Source organism: Gadus morhua, chromosome 14 (assembly GCF_902167405.1).
Source record: "Gadus morhua chromosome 14, gadMor3.0, whole genome shotgun sequence".
In the NCBI taxonomy this organism is placed as follows: domain Eukaryota; kingdom Metazoa; phylum Chordata; class Actinopteri; order Gadiformes; family Gadidae; genus Gadus; species Gadus morhua.
Window position 1 is genome coordinate 16,948,624 of NC_044061.1, and position 17,429 is coordinate 16,966,052.

Sequence of the window (17,429 nt, forward strand, 5' to 3'; positions counted from 1 at the left end):
ATACATAATATGTATAAGCAGTGCTGTTCAATGACCAGTATGTTTGTTGTTGTGTAGGTAAAAAATTATTGATTATGGTGTTACTGCATTTACCCTATGGAATAGGTTAACATTAATAGTATATTCTGCGGCTGTGGAAGCTGAATATTGTACTGTGTATATGATGGTATTGCCATGTGGGCGGGGCTAGTTGAAGCTCAGAGTCGCTGGCACCAGGGACCCCTGTTCCTCCACGGTCACCCAGACCAGTGGCCAGAGTAGCTTTCAGCGATTCACCTCGCCAGGGAAGGGTTGAAAAGGGCATCACTCTGCTTCCTCTATGACTATGGACGCCAAATTGACAGTTACTGTTTCCAGGTCCTACACAACACAACACTGGAAGACTGTCTGGAAGAAGTTGCCAATTATCAGTAAACCTAGATGCAACTCTTTCAGAAGGTATAGATGGACTGTTATAGTCCTGAGATCACCCATTAGAAGGCCGGCAGGCCAATTCCGTTGAAGTTGCCTGATGATTTAGCTGATCATCAAGGACCTATGAGAAGTTACTGCACTGGAGCGGGTATTTACATAAGCCTCAAGGAAAGGTTTCTGCCACAAGACATCTAGCGGCAGAAATTACATATATTATACAGCTTTAACATTTACCTACCTGATATCATGCCCACATACCTTACTCAATTGAACATAACATATTCCAACAAAACTTGAATTGCTCCCCTTAATTAATTTACCACCACAGCACATTTGCTTAACATTCTAAATATAATTTAGGCCCACAACCAATGAATTGTGGCATCCCGTCTTGGGTGCTGCTGTTACATTTAAAGGACCATGGCCGATCTGACCGACAAACTGCAGTGGGACCGCTTATTCACATTCCGGGGCCCCTCTCTCTCCCACTGTGACGCTCTGCGAGTTCATGTTCCTGGGCGAGCCAGCTGAAACGCCTTTTGTGTGTATGTGTGAGTGAGTGTGCGATAAGAGTGAGTGTATATGATGCGCGGTACCTCGTCTCGGTGTATAGCTAGCATCCTCCGTTGCTTCTGGGAGGCAAACGGAACCCGTACAAGGTAAGATGTCCGGACTCTGGATGTTAATTTAATTTAGGCTATTTAATTGCATACAATTGTAAGAAACGACGTTGTTTTTGCCGAATGGTTTTGGGGTTGTAGAGGGTTGTGACGCTGATCTAGCAGTGATGGTGGTGATGGTGATGGTGGTGGGGAGGGGGGCAATCAGTGTTGCCAGTCTATTTTTCAACAGAGGACTTATGCGAATAATATCATTGCATTGCATTTGCAAGCGCTGAGAACTAGCAATGTTTATAATTCTGAGCGACAGCGAAATGTGTCAAAGTGGGAAGGGATGTGTTTTTTAAGGCAGTCTACGCATATTCTTTTTTACTGTGATTTACAGAGGTCTTTGTTTACGTAGGCCTACTTGCATATTTGTATTTTAACCCCCGCGTCTCAAACATTTTATTTTCCTTAGATTAATGTAGAAAATGTTAACAGTGGCAGCGGGCAAACTGCTGTAGCGCAATATTTCACAAAATAATCACAGTGGCCAACGGGACCATAGCAACGAGCCTACATCATATGACATCTAGCATTTTGACTGAATCCATAATATCTCAAAGTGAGGAAATATATGAATAGGCCTGCATCAGCCGAGCTTTCTTATATCGTCATCACATCTGGCGGCCTGACAGACTGTCCTCCTTTGTCCTCTATGGTACCAACCTGCTCCTGTGACCGTGTGTGTGTGTGCGTGTGTGTGTGTGTGTGTGTGTGTGTGTGTGTGTGATGGGGTGGATGGGTGGGTCAGTGTGTTGGGTCAGGGAGTGTGGTTGTGTGTTGGGATGTTTCCTATTTACTGGTTGTTCGTGTGTTTGTTAGTCATCTGTTGACTGGCCATGTTGGTTTTTATGTTGTGCTTTGCAGTACATTATATGTGTATATGTGTGTGTGTGTGGGGGGGGGGTTATGATATGTGTGTATTCATTTTGTGTGGGTGGTGTTATACAGAGCCTTCTCTCCACAGCGATGGCATAAGCCTGTTAAATTTGTAATCTATTGGCATGTCGAGCATCTTCCTGCTCAGGCTATGATTATATTATCAGTGAGCAAGCCCTGGCACTTACTTCTGGGGAATACACTCCCTCTCGACTGGGGCTGGGCTATTTCAAAACATTTATTATAACGATCATTGGGAATATGACATCAGATGGAGGAATATCTAAATATTCAAAACATCATTACAAACATTCTGATTGATTCTAATTGATTCTCATTACATTATCAGGACATTTAAAGTCTGATATCAGACTGAAACTAGATTTCAAATCTCATAGTTATCATTTTGTGGGCATATCTTTCAAGATGGATTATTGTCATATACACAACAATTACAGAAGAAGTCTCTGGCAATGAAATTCTTGAGTCTCAGGCTCCTTCAACAGTGCAATATAAAATAAAAGTAAAGAGAAACACAAGTAAGAGACTTGAGACCAAAAACAAATAAACAAATAAATAAATAAACTACAATACTGGATAAGAATATTTAGAATAAAATACAAATATAAAAATAAATAATATATAATAATAACTAATGTATAAATAGATGCAGGATAAAAAGGTGTGAAGTATAAACAGACATTTGTATACAGATGTCGACTGTTAAGTGGCATAATGGTGAGCTAAGTAGCTCAGGAGTTCAGTAGTCTTATGGCCTGTGGGATGAAAGGTGGTGCGTGACCGGCTGCTGCTGCGGTAGCGTCTACCACATGGCAGCAGCTGGGGTGATGAGGGTCTTTAATAATCCGGTTGGTCTTCTTGCTGCACTGCTGAGTGTAGAGCTCCTCCATGGATGGCAGAGCCGTGCTGTTGATGTGCTGGGCCGTTTTCACCTCCCTCTGTAAGGGCTTAAGCTTGAGGGCGGAGCAACTGCCGTACCAGGCGCTGATGAAGCCAGTCAGGATCCTCTCTACGGTGCCCCTGTAGAAGTTGCGGAGTATCCTGGTGTCCATGTTGAACCTCCTCAGCCTGCGGAGGAAAAAGAGCTGCTGTCTAGCCGTCTTTGTGATGGTGTCGGTGTGGTGAGTCAAGGTCAGGTTCTCGCTGATGTGGACCCCGAGGAACTTGAGACTAATGACTCTCTCTACTTTCATCCCGTTGATGGTGATGGGGGCGTGTCATGCTCCTTGTCACTCCCTGAAGTCCACAATCGGCTCCTTGGTTTTGCTGAGGTTTAGATGGAGCTTGTTGTCCTGGCACCAAGACGAACTGTAGTCAATGAACAGCATTCTTACATATGTGTTCCTCTGATCCAGATGGGAGAGGGCAGTGTGGAGGGTGAGGCTGATATGGACCTGTTTACCCTGTATGCAAATTGCAGGGGGTCCAGTGAGCCAGGGATAGAGGAGGTGATGAATGATTTGACTAGCCACTCAAAGCACTTCATGACGATGGAGATGAGCGCTACTACGCAGTGATTTTGACATTTGTGGATGGGAACGATGATGGACTTTTTGAGACATGTCGCTGCTCCCAGACTGGAGCAGCGACGTGTTGAAAATGTCTGTAAACAAACCTGCCAGCTGATCTGCACACACCCTTAGAGCTTGGCCAGGGATGCCATCAGGTCCAGGGGCCTTGTGCGGATTGATCCTTTTGAAGGATTTGCACACATCTGCCCTTGTTGTTACTAGTTGGCAGGGGTCCTTGTCCTTCTGTACTTCCTCAGCTGGGGAGTAGCTCTCGAAACGTGCAAAGAAGGTGTTAAGGTCATCTGGAAGAGAAGCAGACACTTCCTCAGCCCCGCTCATTGTCCTTTAGCAGTCTTTTATCTTCTTATTCCGGTCCACATGTGTCTTGAGTTGGGGGCCTGAAAGGTAGACTCCACTCTGTCCCTGTATTGTCTCTTAGCACTGTTAATAATTCTCTGGAGCGCATACCTGGACTTGCTGTACTCCTCCAAATCACCTGAGTTGTAGGCGGCGGCCCGTGCTTTAAGTTTCGCTCGGACTTCCCATTAACCCAGGGCTTCTGATTCGGGAATGTCCGTACAGAGCTCGTAAGTCTGCCCCTTCCGGTAGACCCCCATGGTAACTCTGAGTTCGTAAAATATTGTAATGACCTTGCCGGTGATGTCCAGTCATAGGTATTTGAAGGAACCTTTTAATGTAACAAAACTAGGTCACAGAAACGCGTAATCAACGTCGAAAATCCCGCACAAAACAAACACCGGTTACCCCGGCAACCCCCAACACGGTCTCTCTCACCTGCAAGCCCCCAGCCTCCTGCTCTTCCAAGGCCCTCCCCCAGCTGACCTAATGATTCGCCCCCACAATGATTGACAAGAAGAACATTGCAATACATGCACATTGAACAACTGGCACAACGAAATACAATGCAACACATAACACAAAAGCTATTTAAATGTCCCAGGGTCGCTACATTGCCTCCCCCCTTCAAAATTCCTCGTCCTTGAGGGAACAAACAAAGTCCTGGAAGCGACCCGGCGCTGTCCCCTCCCTACGAGGCCGCGTTGGGGCCTCGGGGGCGGGCAGGGGGAAAGGGAGGGGCGGGGCTGGGGGCCAAGTTGCTGACTGTGATGATCGACAGGGAGGGGAGACAAGGATAGGGTTAGGTGGGGACCCAGTCCCAGAACACTGAGGTGTGCGTGTCCGGGGCCCATTCGCACCTGTGTGGGGAGCTGCAGGGCTCGCTGGAGCAGGTTGAGGGGCGGCGGTGCCTCGATAAGGGGCCAACCGGTCTCTGTGGAGGGCCACCCTCCTTCCCCGAGGTGGTAGCTGGACCCTGTACACCACCTCCCCCATTCTCTCAAGGACCCTGCATGGCCCGATCCACTCGCTATCGAGCTTTGGGCATCTTCCCTTCTTTCTATGGGGGCTGTAGGTACAGACCAGCTCCCCAGCCTCAAAGTGCCTGCCACGAGAACGCACATCATAGTTCCTTTTCTGCCTCACCCCTGCGCTCAGCAGCTGTCCCCTGACGAAGGAGTGAGCCGTCTCCAGGCGGTCCTGGAGTCTCCTGGCATACTCTGGGCCGGGAGGAACGGGGGGAGAATCGGGCGGCCGGCCAGCTGGTGTGCGAAGCTCCCTGCCCAACATCAGCAGAGCAGGCGTGCAGGACGTCGACTCCTGGACAGCCCGCCTGTATGCCATGAGCACCAGAGGCAGATGATTGTCCCAGTCCCGCTGATGCTCAGCCGAGACAATGGCCAGCTGCTGCTCGATACAGCAATGAAACCGCTCCACCAAGCCGTCACTCTGTGGGTGCAGGGGGGTAGTACGGGTCTTTTGCATGTCCAGCCTGCAACATAAAGCCGCAAAGACATGGGATTCAAAATGTCTCCCCTGGTCACTGTGGATGGACTCCGCTGCCCCAAAACGGTTAATCATCCCCCCGACCAAAGCGTCCGCTACGGTCTCTGCCCCCTGGTCAGGCAGAGCGTGTGCCTCCACCCCAACCCTCTCCATAGGGATCCCCTCAGGGAACTGCTCTAACTGGGCATGGGACCTTTCAGTGGGGCCTTTGCGGGCTGTGCAGCCATCACAGCGGCGACAGAAGTCCTCAACGTCCCTCTTGGGCTGGCCCCAGTAGAAGCCAAGGCGGAGGCGATGCAGGGTCTTTGTCACCCCAAAGTGCCCTGAGCCCACAGCACCATGGACCGCTTGAAGCACTTCCCCACGCAGAGAGTGAGGCCCCACCACCTGCCAGCTCACCTCTCCGGTGGCAGGTTCCTTCCAGGCCCGCTGAAGCACACCATCCCACAGCGGTAGGGCCTCGAACTTAGCCCACAGTCCCTTGGTGACCAGGGAGAGAACAGCCACTTCTTCCCATGGGGGCCGCCGCTGTAGGTCCAACCACTGGAGCACTAGGGGTGGGTATTGCCAAAGAAGTCACGATTCGATTCGTATCACGATTCACATGCCACGATGCGATTCTATCACGATGCATCGCGATACTTGAATTATTGCGATGCATTGCGATGCATTGCGAATTTTCACTGAAGTGGCGTACAGCTCTAACGATGGCCAGCAGCTCGCGACGAGTGACGCAGTAGCGGCGTTCAGCTTTGTTAAATGTCCTGCTGTAATACGCCACCCTTCCGGCCCCTCCTGTGTCAGCACGGCGCCATTGCCAACGTTACTAGCGTCTGTGTCCAGGATGAAGGCCAGGGCAGGGTCAGGAGGGGAGAGCACCGGGGCTTTGGTGAGAAATCCCTTAATGTCTTGAAAGCAGACTGGCAATCCTCTGCCGACACAAACTCCCTGTCCTTCTGTAGCAGGCGGAACAGGGGAGCGGCCACACAGGAGCAGCCCCTCACAAAGCGTCTGTAGTAAGACGCCAGTCCGAGGAAGCTTTTCAGCTGTCTGGTGTCAGTGGGGGTAGGCCAGTCCTGGACAGCTTGCACTTTGTCCCCCATGGTGCTAATGCCTTCTCCCCCCACCCTGTGCCCAAGGAAAGTTACCTCTCTCTCTCTTTCCCTAGGTTTAACGTCTTTGGGTACAGGCACGATCACAGATTTTTTCCATAGACAAGGAACAACACCAGTGCCTCTTGACAGCTTAAACAGCCTTTGGAAGGGCTGTGCCTCCTGGTCTGCTCACACGTTTAATGGCTTAATGTTAATACCATCATGCCCACTAGCTTTAGGAGGGTTCACATGTCTAAAGTAAGACTTAACATCGTCTATAGAAATGTCAATGTCTGCACACTTTTGTTTTTGAGGAGAAAAAAAGAAAAAGAAACAGAGTATCCATAATACACGGCATTTACCCTTTGTAGCATTCTTGGTTTTGACATACACATTACTAGAGGGTGAACTGTACTATCTGCGCACATCCCTTCTGAAGTCGACGAAAATCTCCCAATTGAAATTCTTATTACGTTCTGCGTAGCACAAAATAATTTGGAAAATCGTGCTCCGGGACACGGAGTACGTCACGGAGCACGTCTCTCTCTCGTTTTGTTTAGTCCAGCGTGAAAATAGTCGGAAAAAGGCTCCCATTAAAAATGCGTGGGTTAACATTTCGTTCTGTGTAGTATAGGGGTGTGAACGGTTACAAAAAATTGTAAACGGTTACATGACCCCTTTTTTGTTTGTGTACACGGTTAACCGTTTTTTTTTTTTGTTTTTTTTAAGTGGACCGCAGTCGCGCTATACGACCAATAGAGTAGAGCAGGGCTATTCAACCTCCTTAACAAGTGGGCCGAAAAGGAAAACCACTGGGGGTTCATGGGCCACACAGAGTAAAACTACGTCAATGAATCGCTAAAAATAAATCATACTTAAAGTAGTGTTAACTTAATATATATAGTACTATTACATGGAATAAACTTGTCAGACGCATTCCTTCCTTCTTCACTTTTAATCGTATCATTATAAAAGATTTCGTTCTCACATATTTTGGACACGTATTTAGAATTCCACAATGTTGTTGGAATCATCACAAAACAGAACTACTGTACATATGAGACATTTTGAGCCAGTGAGTCAGTGAGAAAGATTGCACTGCCTTGTTTGCCTAGTTTGGCTCATCCTGAGACACTCATGCAGCTTCTCATAGGTCATCGAGCAACGTGCCCTTGTTCTGACGGCATTCATATGAGAAAAGCTAGACTCATACGTATCGTTTGAGCCAAACATTGTCAGAATAAGTGATGCCAGATCCTGATTGTGGGGTACTCATACTGGCTAGTATCACCGCCTACACACAGAAACCTGATTTGCATGCAACTATGTTTCTCCTTTATTTATTTATTTTTTGCATGCAACCTCTTGCGTGCCAGAAAAAAATTAGGAGGGGCCGCATTTGGCCCACGGGCCGCTAGTTGAATAGGCCTGGAGTAGAGTTTAGAGCAGGCCCAGAAAATCAAGCCCGACCCGGCCCGAGCCCGTGCACGTTTTGTCTGAGCCCGGCCCGACATATTAACTGTAATTATGAGCCCGAGCCCGGTTTCATACATGTGTAACTTTGTACACATTTGGAACCGTTGGAACACACAAGACCGGAAACATAGCAACGCCGGTAAACAAACCCAGAGAAGCCCAATCCCTACGAGAGCTCCCCGCGCTACGGCCATCCGGAGGCGCACAGAGCTTTTGGCCGTGATATTATATATACAAATATTATATTATATAGCCTACTATTATATTATGTATAGAGCTCCGGGAGTCGCAAACGGCAACATTCACTTTCTCCTCCAAGCTGCAGTTCACCCAGGACTGCAATGCACTGAGTTTGACGGTTGAACGCTGATTGGCTGTTACGTTACACATGTGACTCAGTGGCCACGTTACATGAAGTAGCCTATGCCCGGTGTTCAGTTACCTAACATTTATCGCATGCATTCATTAGCTCCTTAATGTTGTCCAAGTGGAACATTTGTAGCTTTATTAATCGCTAAATAAATAGTAGCCTATGTGTTATTTTTGATAAAATTATTATTATTTTCTTTTTCGGTTTTCGTTTACTGATTTTTCCTAAACGGTTATGATTTACTAACCGGTTACACGTGTACACGTGTACTCGGTCACACCCCTGTAGTACGAAAAATAGGTCTGCTGCAAAAATGTTGACGCACACATAACTAGAGGGTGCATTGTACTGTCTAAGCACAACCATTCTGAAGCCTCTCTCTCTCTCTCTCTCTCTCTTACGTACATACATACATACATGCATACATGCATGCATGCATGCATGCATACATGCATGCATACATGCATACATGCATACATACTGTGGCATCCCGCCCCGTAAGCCTCGGCCCGGACCAGCCCGAGGGTTGGTCTTGGACGGCGTGTACCGCCGTCGCCCACCAGACGGCGACCGAGAGCAGCCCTTTCGCCTCCCCAATCAGGGTGATTGGTGGACACCTGGCCGGTGGCAGAGGAGATATAAAAGGGCTGACACTTGGACAGCACGGCACAGCACGGGTGGAAGAGGGAAGTGCTCGTGTCAGCGAGAGGCTAGAGGCCCACGGAGGCCCTAGACTGCAAGCTCCTTGGTTGACTAAAGTTGATTGTTAATAAATGCCTGCAATGGCTTTAACCCTCACTAAACGCGTCGTTTGTACCGGTAACCCGGCTCATTCAAGGAGCGGGTTGCCACAATACATACATACATACATACATACATACATACATACATACATACATACATACATACATACATACATACATACATACATACATACATAAATAACTACAGGATGCACTGTACTGTCTGCGCACACCCCTTCTGAAGCCTCTCACTCTCTGTCTCTCGTTTAGTTTAGTCCAGCACGAAAATGGATGGGCATGCCATGCTCCCATTCAAAATGCACGGGTTTACCTTTAGTTCTGTGTAGCACAAAAAAGGTAGGACAATGGTGCTCTGGGACACAATTCAATAGATTAAATTTCGTGAGCATGCGCACAAAATCGCATGATACTGGGTTGCGCACCAATCCCAGGCTAGTTGGATTTGTTGTAACAGCATCGTTAATCAATAGCCATAGAGCCGGCATGAATACACATATATCCGCTAGGTAGCCACTGCATGGTTCAGGTGGGGTGGAATACAGGGTATTTTCTTTCTTTCTTTTCTGATATTGCATTGTGGGCTGCGCCAGAACCTGTGCTTAATTTCCATATTTGTATCCCAGAATGGTAGGGAGTGAGGGAGGAGAGCGGGAGGAGATTTATGTTTGTCCAGGACTTTTATTATAATATCACTCCATTTTATTATAGTTGCCCATTCTATATTTTCTCCCATGATTATTTTCCATTATTCAGAGTTTAACTTTAATGTTAACATGATTTTTTTCCTGTCTTCCAGGATCCAGCCAGTAACAATGTATGGCCTGTAAGCTGCCAATCATGGCCCACAAGAAGAAGCCGGAAGCTAGCGGGGGAATCAACATGGCAGCACCCGCCCCTAGCCGTGCCCTTCATTCTACAGAGAGACAAGACCAAAAGTCTCTGCCCTCTCGGCCCCGCCCAGTTCGCTATCCCAAAGAGTCACATGGTCAGAAGCCACTCCCCAGGCCATCCAAGGTCCAATACTCTCTTCCGAAGTGCCGGGAAGTGAGTCCAAGCCAACCAGAAGAGGAGGTTGAAGTGGGCATGGTCAAGCTGCAGTACTACAACCAATCAGAACACAAGATGGAACTGGATGTGGTCAAGCCGCAATACTTAAACCAACCAGAACAGGAGGTGGAAATGGGTGAAGTAAAACCTCAATACTACAGCCAATCAGAGCAGGAGTTTGAGGAGGAAGGAGTGGACCCTCCGTACAACAGAAAACCAGAAAATGAGGTAGAAGATGTAGTCGAGCCCAATTGCTACAGCCCACCAGAAGATGAGTTGGAAGTGGGCGAGGTTGACCCTCATTACTACAGCCAACCAGAACAGAATGTGGAGGAGGTAGGGGCGGAGCTTCAGTATTGTGGCCAACCAGAAGAGAAGGTGCAGGTGGATGTGGTTGAACCTCAGTCTTGCAATCAACAAGAGCGAGAGCTCGAAGGACACCGACCGCAAACACTGCCCACACTGGAACACAAGCCTCTGAATGACCTTCCGGTTCCTGATCTTCATGTTTGTGACCTTCCCATGCAAGATCTTCCTGTTCGAGAGCTTCCTGTGCATCAGCTTCCAGTGCAGGACTTTCCCGCAACTTTCCACATTGCAGACGACAGCCTGGACGATGACTCCAGCTCAGACTACATGAACAACACCTCAGAAGATGAGGAAGACTATGACGAAGGTAAGAACCCTTTTCCCATTATGGATTATACATTTTTCATTCACCTCTTTTTTAATATTTATTTTACTCTTCTGTTGAGTATATAGACATATTTTTGTGAGTTTATATATATATGGGCTAAAAACAAGTTGGAGGGACATTCTATGAAAATGCAGATAGGCACTGGATCAAAAAGCCTCACTAGTGTTGCACACAATCTACAGGGATTGCATGAGGAACTTACTACGTCCTTCAGGGCATCATTTTAGGGTATATATAGTACATCAAGTGCACACGAAAGGGATGACAGATGTTACTGTTCAACGCAACGGCCAAACTGCGAGGCTTCCAGTTTGTTGCCAGGGGAAATTGTCCTGCTAGAAAAAGGCGGATCTGGCTCAAATAATTCTGGCTTTACCGGCAAGCGGTAAGGAAGCTGTCACACGGTTCCACTCACCTGCAGGCGATATTGTAAAAAAATGAGCGAAAAAAATAAGTTTTGCGTGACGAATTAGGCAGCATGAAAGATATCAAGTGAGACTACATTTCAATCTGGGTAGAAAGACTGTGTTCATGAAAGCCAAACCAGTGCCGCAGTCAGACCTAAGGTGGAAGCTGACCTGGACCATCTGATCAAGAATGGGGTTTTTCGAGCCGGTGACAATCAGTGATTGGGCCAAGCCCATCGTTCCGGTACCGAAAAAGGATGGGTGAATCTGGAGCTTTGCTATGCCAAGCTGTCAGGAGGCTTTCAAAAAGGCAAAAGAGTTGCTGACTACGTCAGAGGTCCTGACTTACGGGGGGCAGTTATTTCTCATGTACTTCTGGATGGTGAGGAAATGCCAATTGCTTTTGCATCAAGGACATTGAACTAGGCAGAGACTAATTATGCTCAATAGGAAAAAGAGTCAGCACAATAGTATGACATTAAGTATTGCAAAGAAGACTCTCACGGCTAAACGGATGGTTTATCCAGAATGTCAATCCCTGTTACAAAGCCAGAACCGCAATGACCCTGAGTTATCTGCGGTCATGGACATCATCATTAACTCAATCCTGAAGCCATTCCTCCAAAGGAGTTTGAGCTGTCTATCCAGTCTAGGTGTTCGCTGTGTGTAAGGAGTGTGATTATTCCACTGTCACTTTGCACAATGGTATTGCAGCAAATTCAGTCAGGAAACATTTTTGATGGCCAAGCATGGATAAGCAAATTGAAGAGATGTTCAAATGCTGTTCATCTTGCCACAAAATCGGGAGCAACCCACCACGGCAGCGTTGGACTATTGTTTTATTATATTTTTTACTTATTATTTCAGAACAGGCTGTTCCTAGTTGCTGTTGATGGACACAGTAAATGGCCTAAGGTGGCTATTTACATTACATTTACATTTAGGGCATTTAGCACTCGTTTTTATCCAAAGCGCCTTATAATATGTTCATTTCTCAGAAGAAGGACAAACATCACTGTCGGTACAATAAGGATGTTCATAAAACCAAGTGCCAAGCACAAACAATTGATAGCTTAACCCATTCCCCGTTCACACCAAAGCTAGCTAGGATCAGATGCTACACAACTAAGTACTATATTTAAGTGCCAGGATGTACAACATACAATATGTGCGTACATTAAGTGCCAGGGCGTGTAACATACAATAACTGCGTACATTAAGTGCCAGGACGTACAACATACTTTAAGTGCTTAGGAGGGTTGGGTGGGGGTGGCTATGTAGAGTCTAGGTGAACTCTGAACAAGTTAGTCTGAGTCTCCTGCGGAAGCTGGTGAACGACTCTGCGGTCCTGACATCGGCAGGGAGCTCGTATCACCACTGCGGGGTCAAAACAGAGAAGAGTTGTGACTTTGATGATCGACATATACTTGCTCGAAGCAATGGCGGTACCAGACGTTCAGCTGAAGTAGTTCAGCGGAGCACTCGAGCTGGGGTGTGTGGTCTCGTCTGTGAGGGCATTCTTTCCCTGGCACAAGGAGGAGCTCAGTCTTGTATAGGTTAAGAATCAGGTGATTCGGCGAGAGTGGCCAGGAAGATCTGGTAGTTCACGGTGTCGAACGCCACAGACATTTCCAGGAGAATGAGAAGGCTCTGAGAATGAGAGGGAGGAGGCTCTGGCAGCCCAGAGTGACTCAGTCACCACGAGGAGAGCTGTCTTAGTGGATTGTGCAGTCTTGAAGCCTGACTGATGAGGGTCAAGCAGATTGCTTTGTGAGAGATAGGACAGTTGGTTAAAGATGGCATGTTCCAGTGTTTTAGAAAGGAATGAAAGAAGAGATACCGGTCTGTATGTGTCGGTAATGGTTTCATGAGATCAATCACCACGGAGAAGACAATCGAGAAGCTAGGAGAAAAGTCGCTTTGGATCTCCTCCACAACGGATCTCAATGGATCGCCCTGACAATGGACTTCAACTTCTCTCACATGAAATGGCTGGATTTCTACAAGCTAATGGAGTGCAGCACATTAAGTTAGTTCCCTACCACCCCGCAACAAATGGTCCTGCTGAGGGATTTTTTCAGACCCTGGAACATGGAACAACCCCAAAACATCACAACGGCAAGGAAACCTACATCAGAGACTGCCCCACTTTCTGCTAAATTAATGCGGCAGTCCACATGAATCCATAAAGATTTCTCCTTCTAGCCTCATACTAAAGAGGGACCTGCGCATCACTTTTGACTTCTTGAAACCCTCAGAGGCAAATCTCTCTCTCTATCTCTCTCTCTCTCCCTCTCTCCCTCTCCCTCTCTCTCTCTCTTTCTCTCTCTCTCTCTCTCTCTCTCTCTCTCTCTCTCTCTCCCTCCCTCCAACTTTCTCTTCTTCCTCTTTATTTTGCCCAACACGGCAGTGCACAGGCTAGTTAGTGTGAGATAAACTCCCAGTTGCTTTACATTAAATTAAGCTTCACTACAATGATACCCTTCTAACCCTGAGAGAAATGTAGCAAGCTGAGCTACAGCAACATGGCAACAGTGGTTTGGTACATCAATTATATTTATTTTTCACATGAACCAACTTCAGTCAATTGACTTGGTTCACATTGAACCAAGTCAATGCAATCTCAGTGATCAATACAGGCAAACAAACGATACAGGCCAAAAAATATCGGTTACATTTCACAATAAGCTTTGCTCTCTGCTCCAACCCCCCCCCTAAAAATAGATAAACATCTGCTCCACACTCCAAAACCATTGTGTATGTGTGTGTTAAACCATTGTGTATGTGTGTGTTAAGCTGCACTTTCCTGCCCCCAGTTTATTTGTTATTCCTCTCTGTTTTTGCGACAGGCCTGGCGGAGGAGGACGAGGGCGTGACCTACTACATCCGCTACTGCCCCGAAGATGACAGTTACCTGGAGGCCCCGGAGAGCAGCCGGAACCAGCCCGGCCTCGACCAGGGGAATAAGAGAAAGTACCCCCAGACCGCCCAGCAGGACAGACCAACCACGGACCAACCGAACCCGGAGGGGGAGGTGGAGTGGGTCCAGGAAGAGGAGGTGGAGGAGGGTGGGGGGGGGGTAAGAGACAAAGCATGGGCAGAAGATGAGGAGGTGGAGAGGGAGGCAGAGACGAAGGAGGGACGGAGAGAGGAAGTCGGCCAGGTCAGAGAGGTCCGGTTGGGAGGTGGGGAGGGGAGACCCAGGGCAGAAGGGGTGGAGGGGTGGTGTGAGGCAGATGGCGAGGTCCACTGTGAGGTGGTTGAGCAAGACCCCGACCAGCAGCTATACGAGGGTCGCCCAGAGCCCGTTCTGGACCGCCATCACCAACACCATCATCATCATCCCCCTCCACTGAACGGGGGGGTCGAGGAGGGAGAGCAGGACTACTGCCTCCCCAACAAAGAAGTAGAGCAGGAAGACTGTTATCAAGGCGACTACTACGCCCACGAGGAGGTCAACGGTAACCCCCTACCCCCGTCTCCGGACGCCGGCCGGCGAGCCGTTGTGGCGGCTAAAGAGAATGGGGACAGGCCATGGCCGACGAGGGGCGACGATGCTGAGGAAGACATTGACCTTATCGTGGCGGAGATCAAGATGAGCATGAGCATGGGCAGCCTGAACAGCAGCGCCGATCACAGCCCTGAGGAATACCAGTACCAGGCCCCCGCGCCCCCACACCGCCAGGACGGCCGTCCCAAGTCCCTCAACCTATCGTCCAATAGTCACAACAACGCAGAGGTCCAGAGTGTCTTCAAGGCCTACCAGCGCAGCCCAGCCGAGGAGGAGCAGAGGTGGTCCCAGGAAGAGGTGAGGACCCCCCCTCCCCTCCTAGGATACTATGTAGGATCCTAGGATGAAGCAACATTCTAACTTACGTAATTACTTTCCTCAGTGTATTCCATCAAGAATGTTTATGAAATATTTAATCCCACACACTTGAATCATTCACTTACTACTCATTTATCCATACAAAGGTATTCAAAAAGAATATTAGAGGAAGGCTGAGAATGCTGCACATTGTTGTTGTATGCTGGTGTTCCCTGTGTTAAGTCCATGGCATCAGAAAGTTGTCCTCCGTTGTGTTGAAAGCCTGTAATGGATGATGTGTAGGGTTTCTGTTGTGCTGAAGTCAGTAGGAAGCTCATACCCCCATTGTGGGTGCATTTTATTTTGCACTATGGGTAGCGAGCACCACCCCAATTTCATTGTACAAGTTTGCACAATGACAATAAAGTATGAATCTAATGAATCTAATAACCTGGATTTTGTTGGGTGTATCGGTTATCGATTATCGGGCCGTTAGGAAGTCGCAGAACTTAGTGGAGTTGCAGAAGATGTGAGATGACGAGAGCCCGGACCAAAACCTGCGTTGCCTTCTTATTGAGGAACGCACATATCGTTCAGATGTTGAGCATTCATCTGCAGTGGCGGGTCATCGCACTGATGGACACCTGGGCAACAAAGGCTCCTTGCCGCAGACACAACAGAGTTTTCATATTGATGAAATTGTGAACGGAGATGCCTTCCCTGGATAAAAAAGAGCAGCTCAGTCAAATGTATCCTCTATGTCTACCTACATGGAACTCTGTACGTCTACCTATACACTATACTGTACTATACTGTCTCACCAGCTCTACCTGTCTACTTATATAACTATACCTCTACCTGTCCACCTGTCTACTTATATAACTATACCTCTACCTGTCCATCTGTCTACTTATATAACTATACCTCTACCTGTCCATCTGTCTACTTATATAACTATACCTCTACCTGTCCATCTGTCTACTTATATAACTATACCTCTACCTGTCCATCTGTCTACTTATATAACTATACCTCTACCTGTCCATCTGTCTTCTTATATAACTATACCTCTACCTGTCTACCTGTCCACCTGTCTATCCCCAGGTGAGCAGTAGGGGGGAGGGCCCGAGGAGACAGCAGCAGCGTTCTGACCTCAACGTTCCGCTGGAGAACAACAATGTTCCTGAGGTGAAACACATACTCACACAAATGCTTAGTAGTGACCAGGGCCGTTTCTTGCTCTATACGGACTATGCTTTTTCATAGAGCCCCCAAAGACATAGCTTCCATTTCAGCCTTTTTCTTTATTATTATGTTTTGTTATATTTATTAAAATAACGAAACCAACCAACTCTGCTTTCAGATATTTTGTTTATTTCCGATAGCCTAGGCCAGAGTCCTGCACGAGTCCATTGTTTGAGACCCGTCCCCGCAGAGTTCAGTACCAGATCCGACCCGTCACCTGTGATAATATCAAAATGAAATCCGCACCCGCCCGACCCATTAATATTTGGCCCGTTACCCGACCCGTGCCCGCGATAAATCACTAAAGCTAAAATCATTCAAATTTATGTGCTTTATTTTTAACTCGCACTATTGGAACACGTATACCCTCTTACGCTCCACTTCAAACTATGAGATGGTTAGTGTTACACCTTTACTGCTGTCGGCTCCCAGACCGTAGTCGAGGAGCACAGGGGAGACTTTCCCTGCAGGGCCGATGCTCTCTCGGGGGCCTATAGGTCGGACGCCCTTCACTTTGACCGGCAGTTGGTCTGCTTATATATGGTCGGAATGTAGCGGCCACCAATTCTTGGCAGGCTGGACACTTTATTCTTACACACAACCGGACTCGTTCATTTCTTCACTAAACTGACACGCACACTACCGCTCGCTCTCCTCGCTCGTCCACTCACTCACAGACACACACACACACACTGCCAGTGATTTGCGTACGAGATAGGCCTACTTTCTCGTGCTCACGAGATACTTTCTCGTGTTCTTTTTTTTTCTAAAATATTAATTAATCTGCCATTTTAAATGCAGATACCGATAGTTTGGAAAATGCCTAATATCGGCCGATAATATCGGCCCACCGATAAATCGGTCGGGCTCTAATTAAGATAGCACCATGTATCATTTTCGCCGGAACACGCCTTTGCTTATCGCCAACACGCTTCTCAGGGTGCAAGTTTAGTGGCGCAAGTTTAGTGGCGCAATTTGCTGCGGGGGAAAAACAGCTTTGCGCCGGGTACAAACTAGCCATGATACGTCGGTGTAAAGTGAATTGCGCTGGGTGCAAGATAGGGCCCTTGATCTAATTTACACGCATATGAAAGATGTAGGCAGATTGGGTTTTTAAATATATTTCTTGATGTAGGCGAGCCCCAGTGTTTTCCATTGATCATCATTT

The 17,429-nt window shown here is 47.6% G+C and overlaps 1 protein-coding gene across 3 annotated transcripts in view; it reads left to right on the forward strand.

The window, feature by feature from the left end:
* The first annotated feature begins 884 nt into the window (after positions 1-884).
* The window catches only part of apba2b (amyloid beta (A4) precursor protein-binding, family A, member 2b), a 33,635-nt gene continuing 17,090 nt past the window's right edge, over positions 885-17,429 (forward strand). For all 3 annotated transcript variants that reach the window (XM_030377539.1, XM_030377540.1, XM_030377541.1), the window contains exons 1-4: positions 885-1,073; positions 9,854-10,780; positions 14,058-15,016; positions 16,121-16,204. In XM_030377539.1, the coding sequence (XP_030233399.1) occupies positions 9,874-10,780; positions 14,058-15,016; positions 16,121-16,204 (1,950 nt within the window). In that variant the 5' untranslated portion in view covers positions 885-1,073; positions 9,854-9,873. The remainder of the gene's footprint in view (positions 1,074-9,853; positions 10,781-14,057; positions 15,017-16,120; positions 16,205-17,429) is intronic.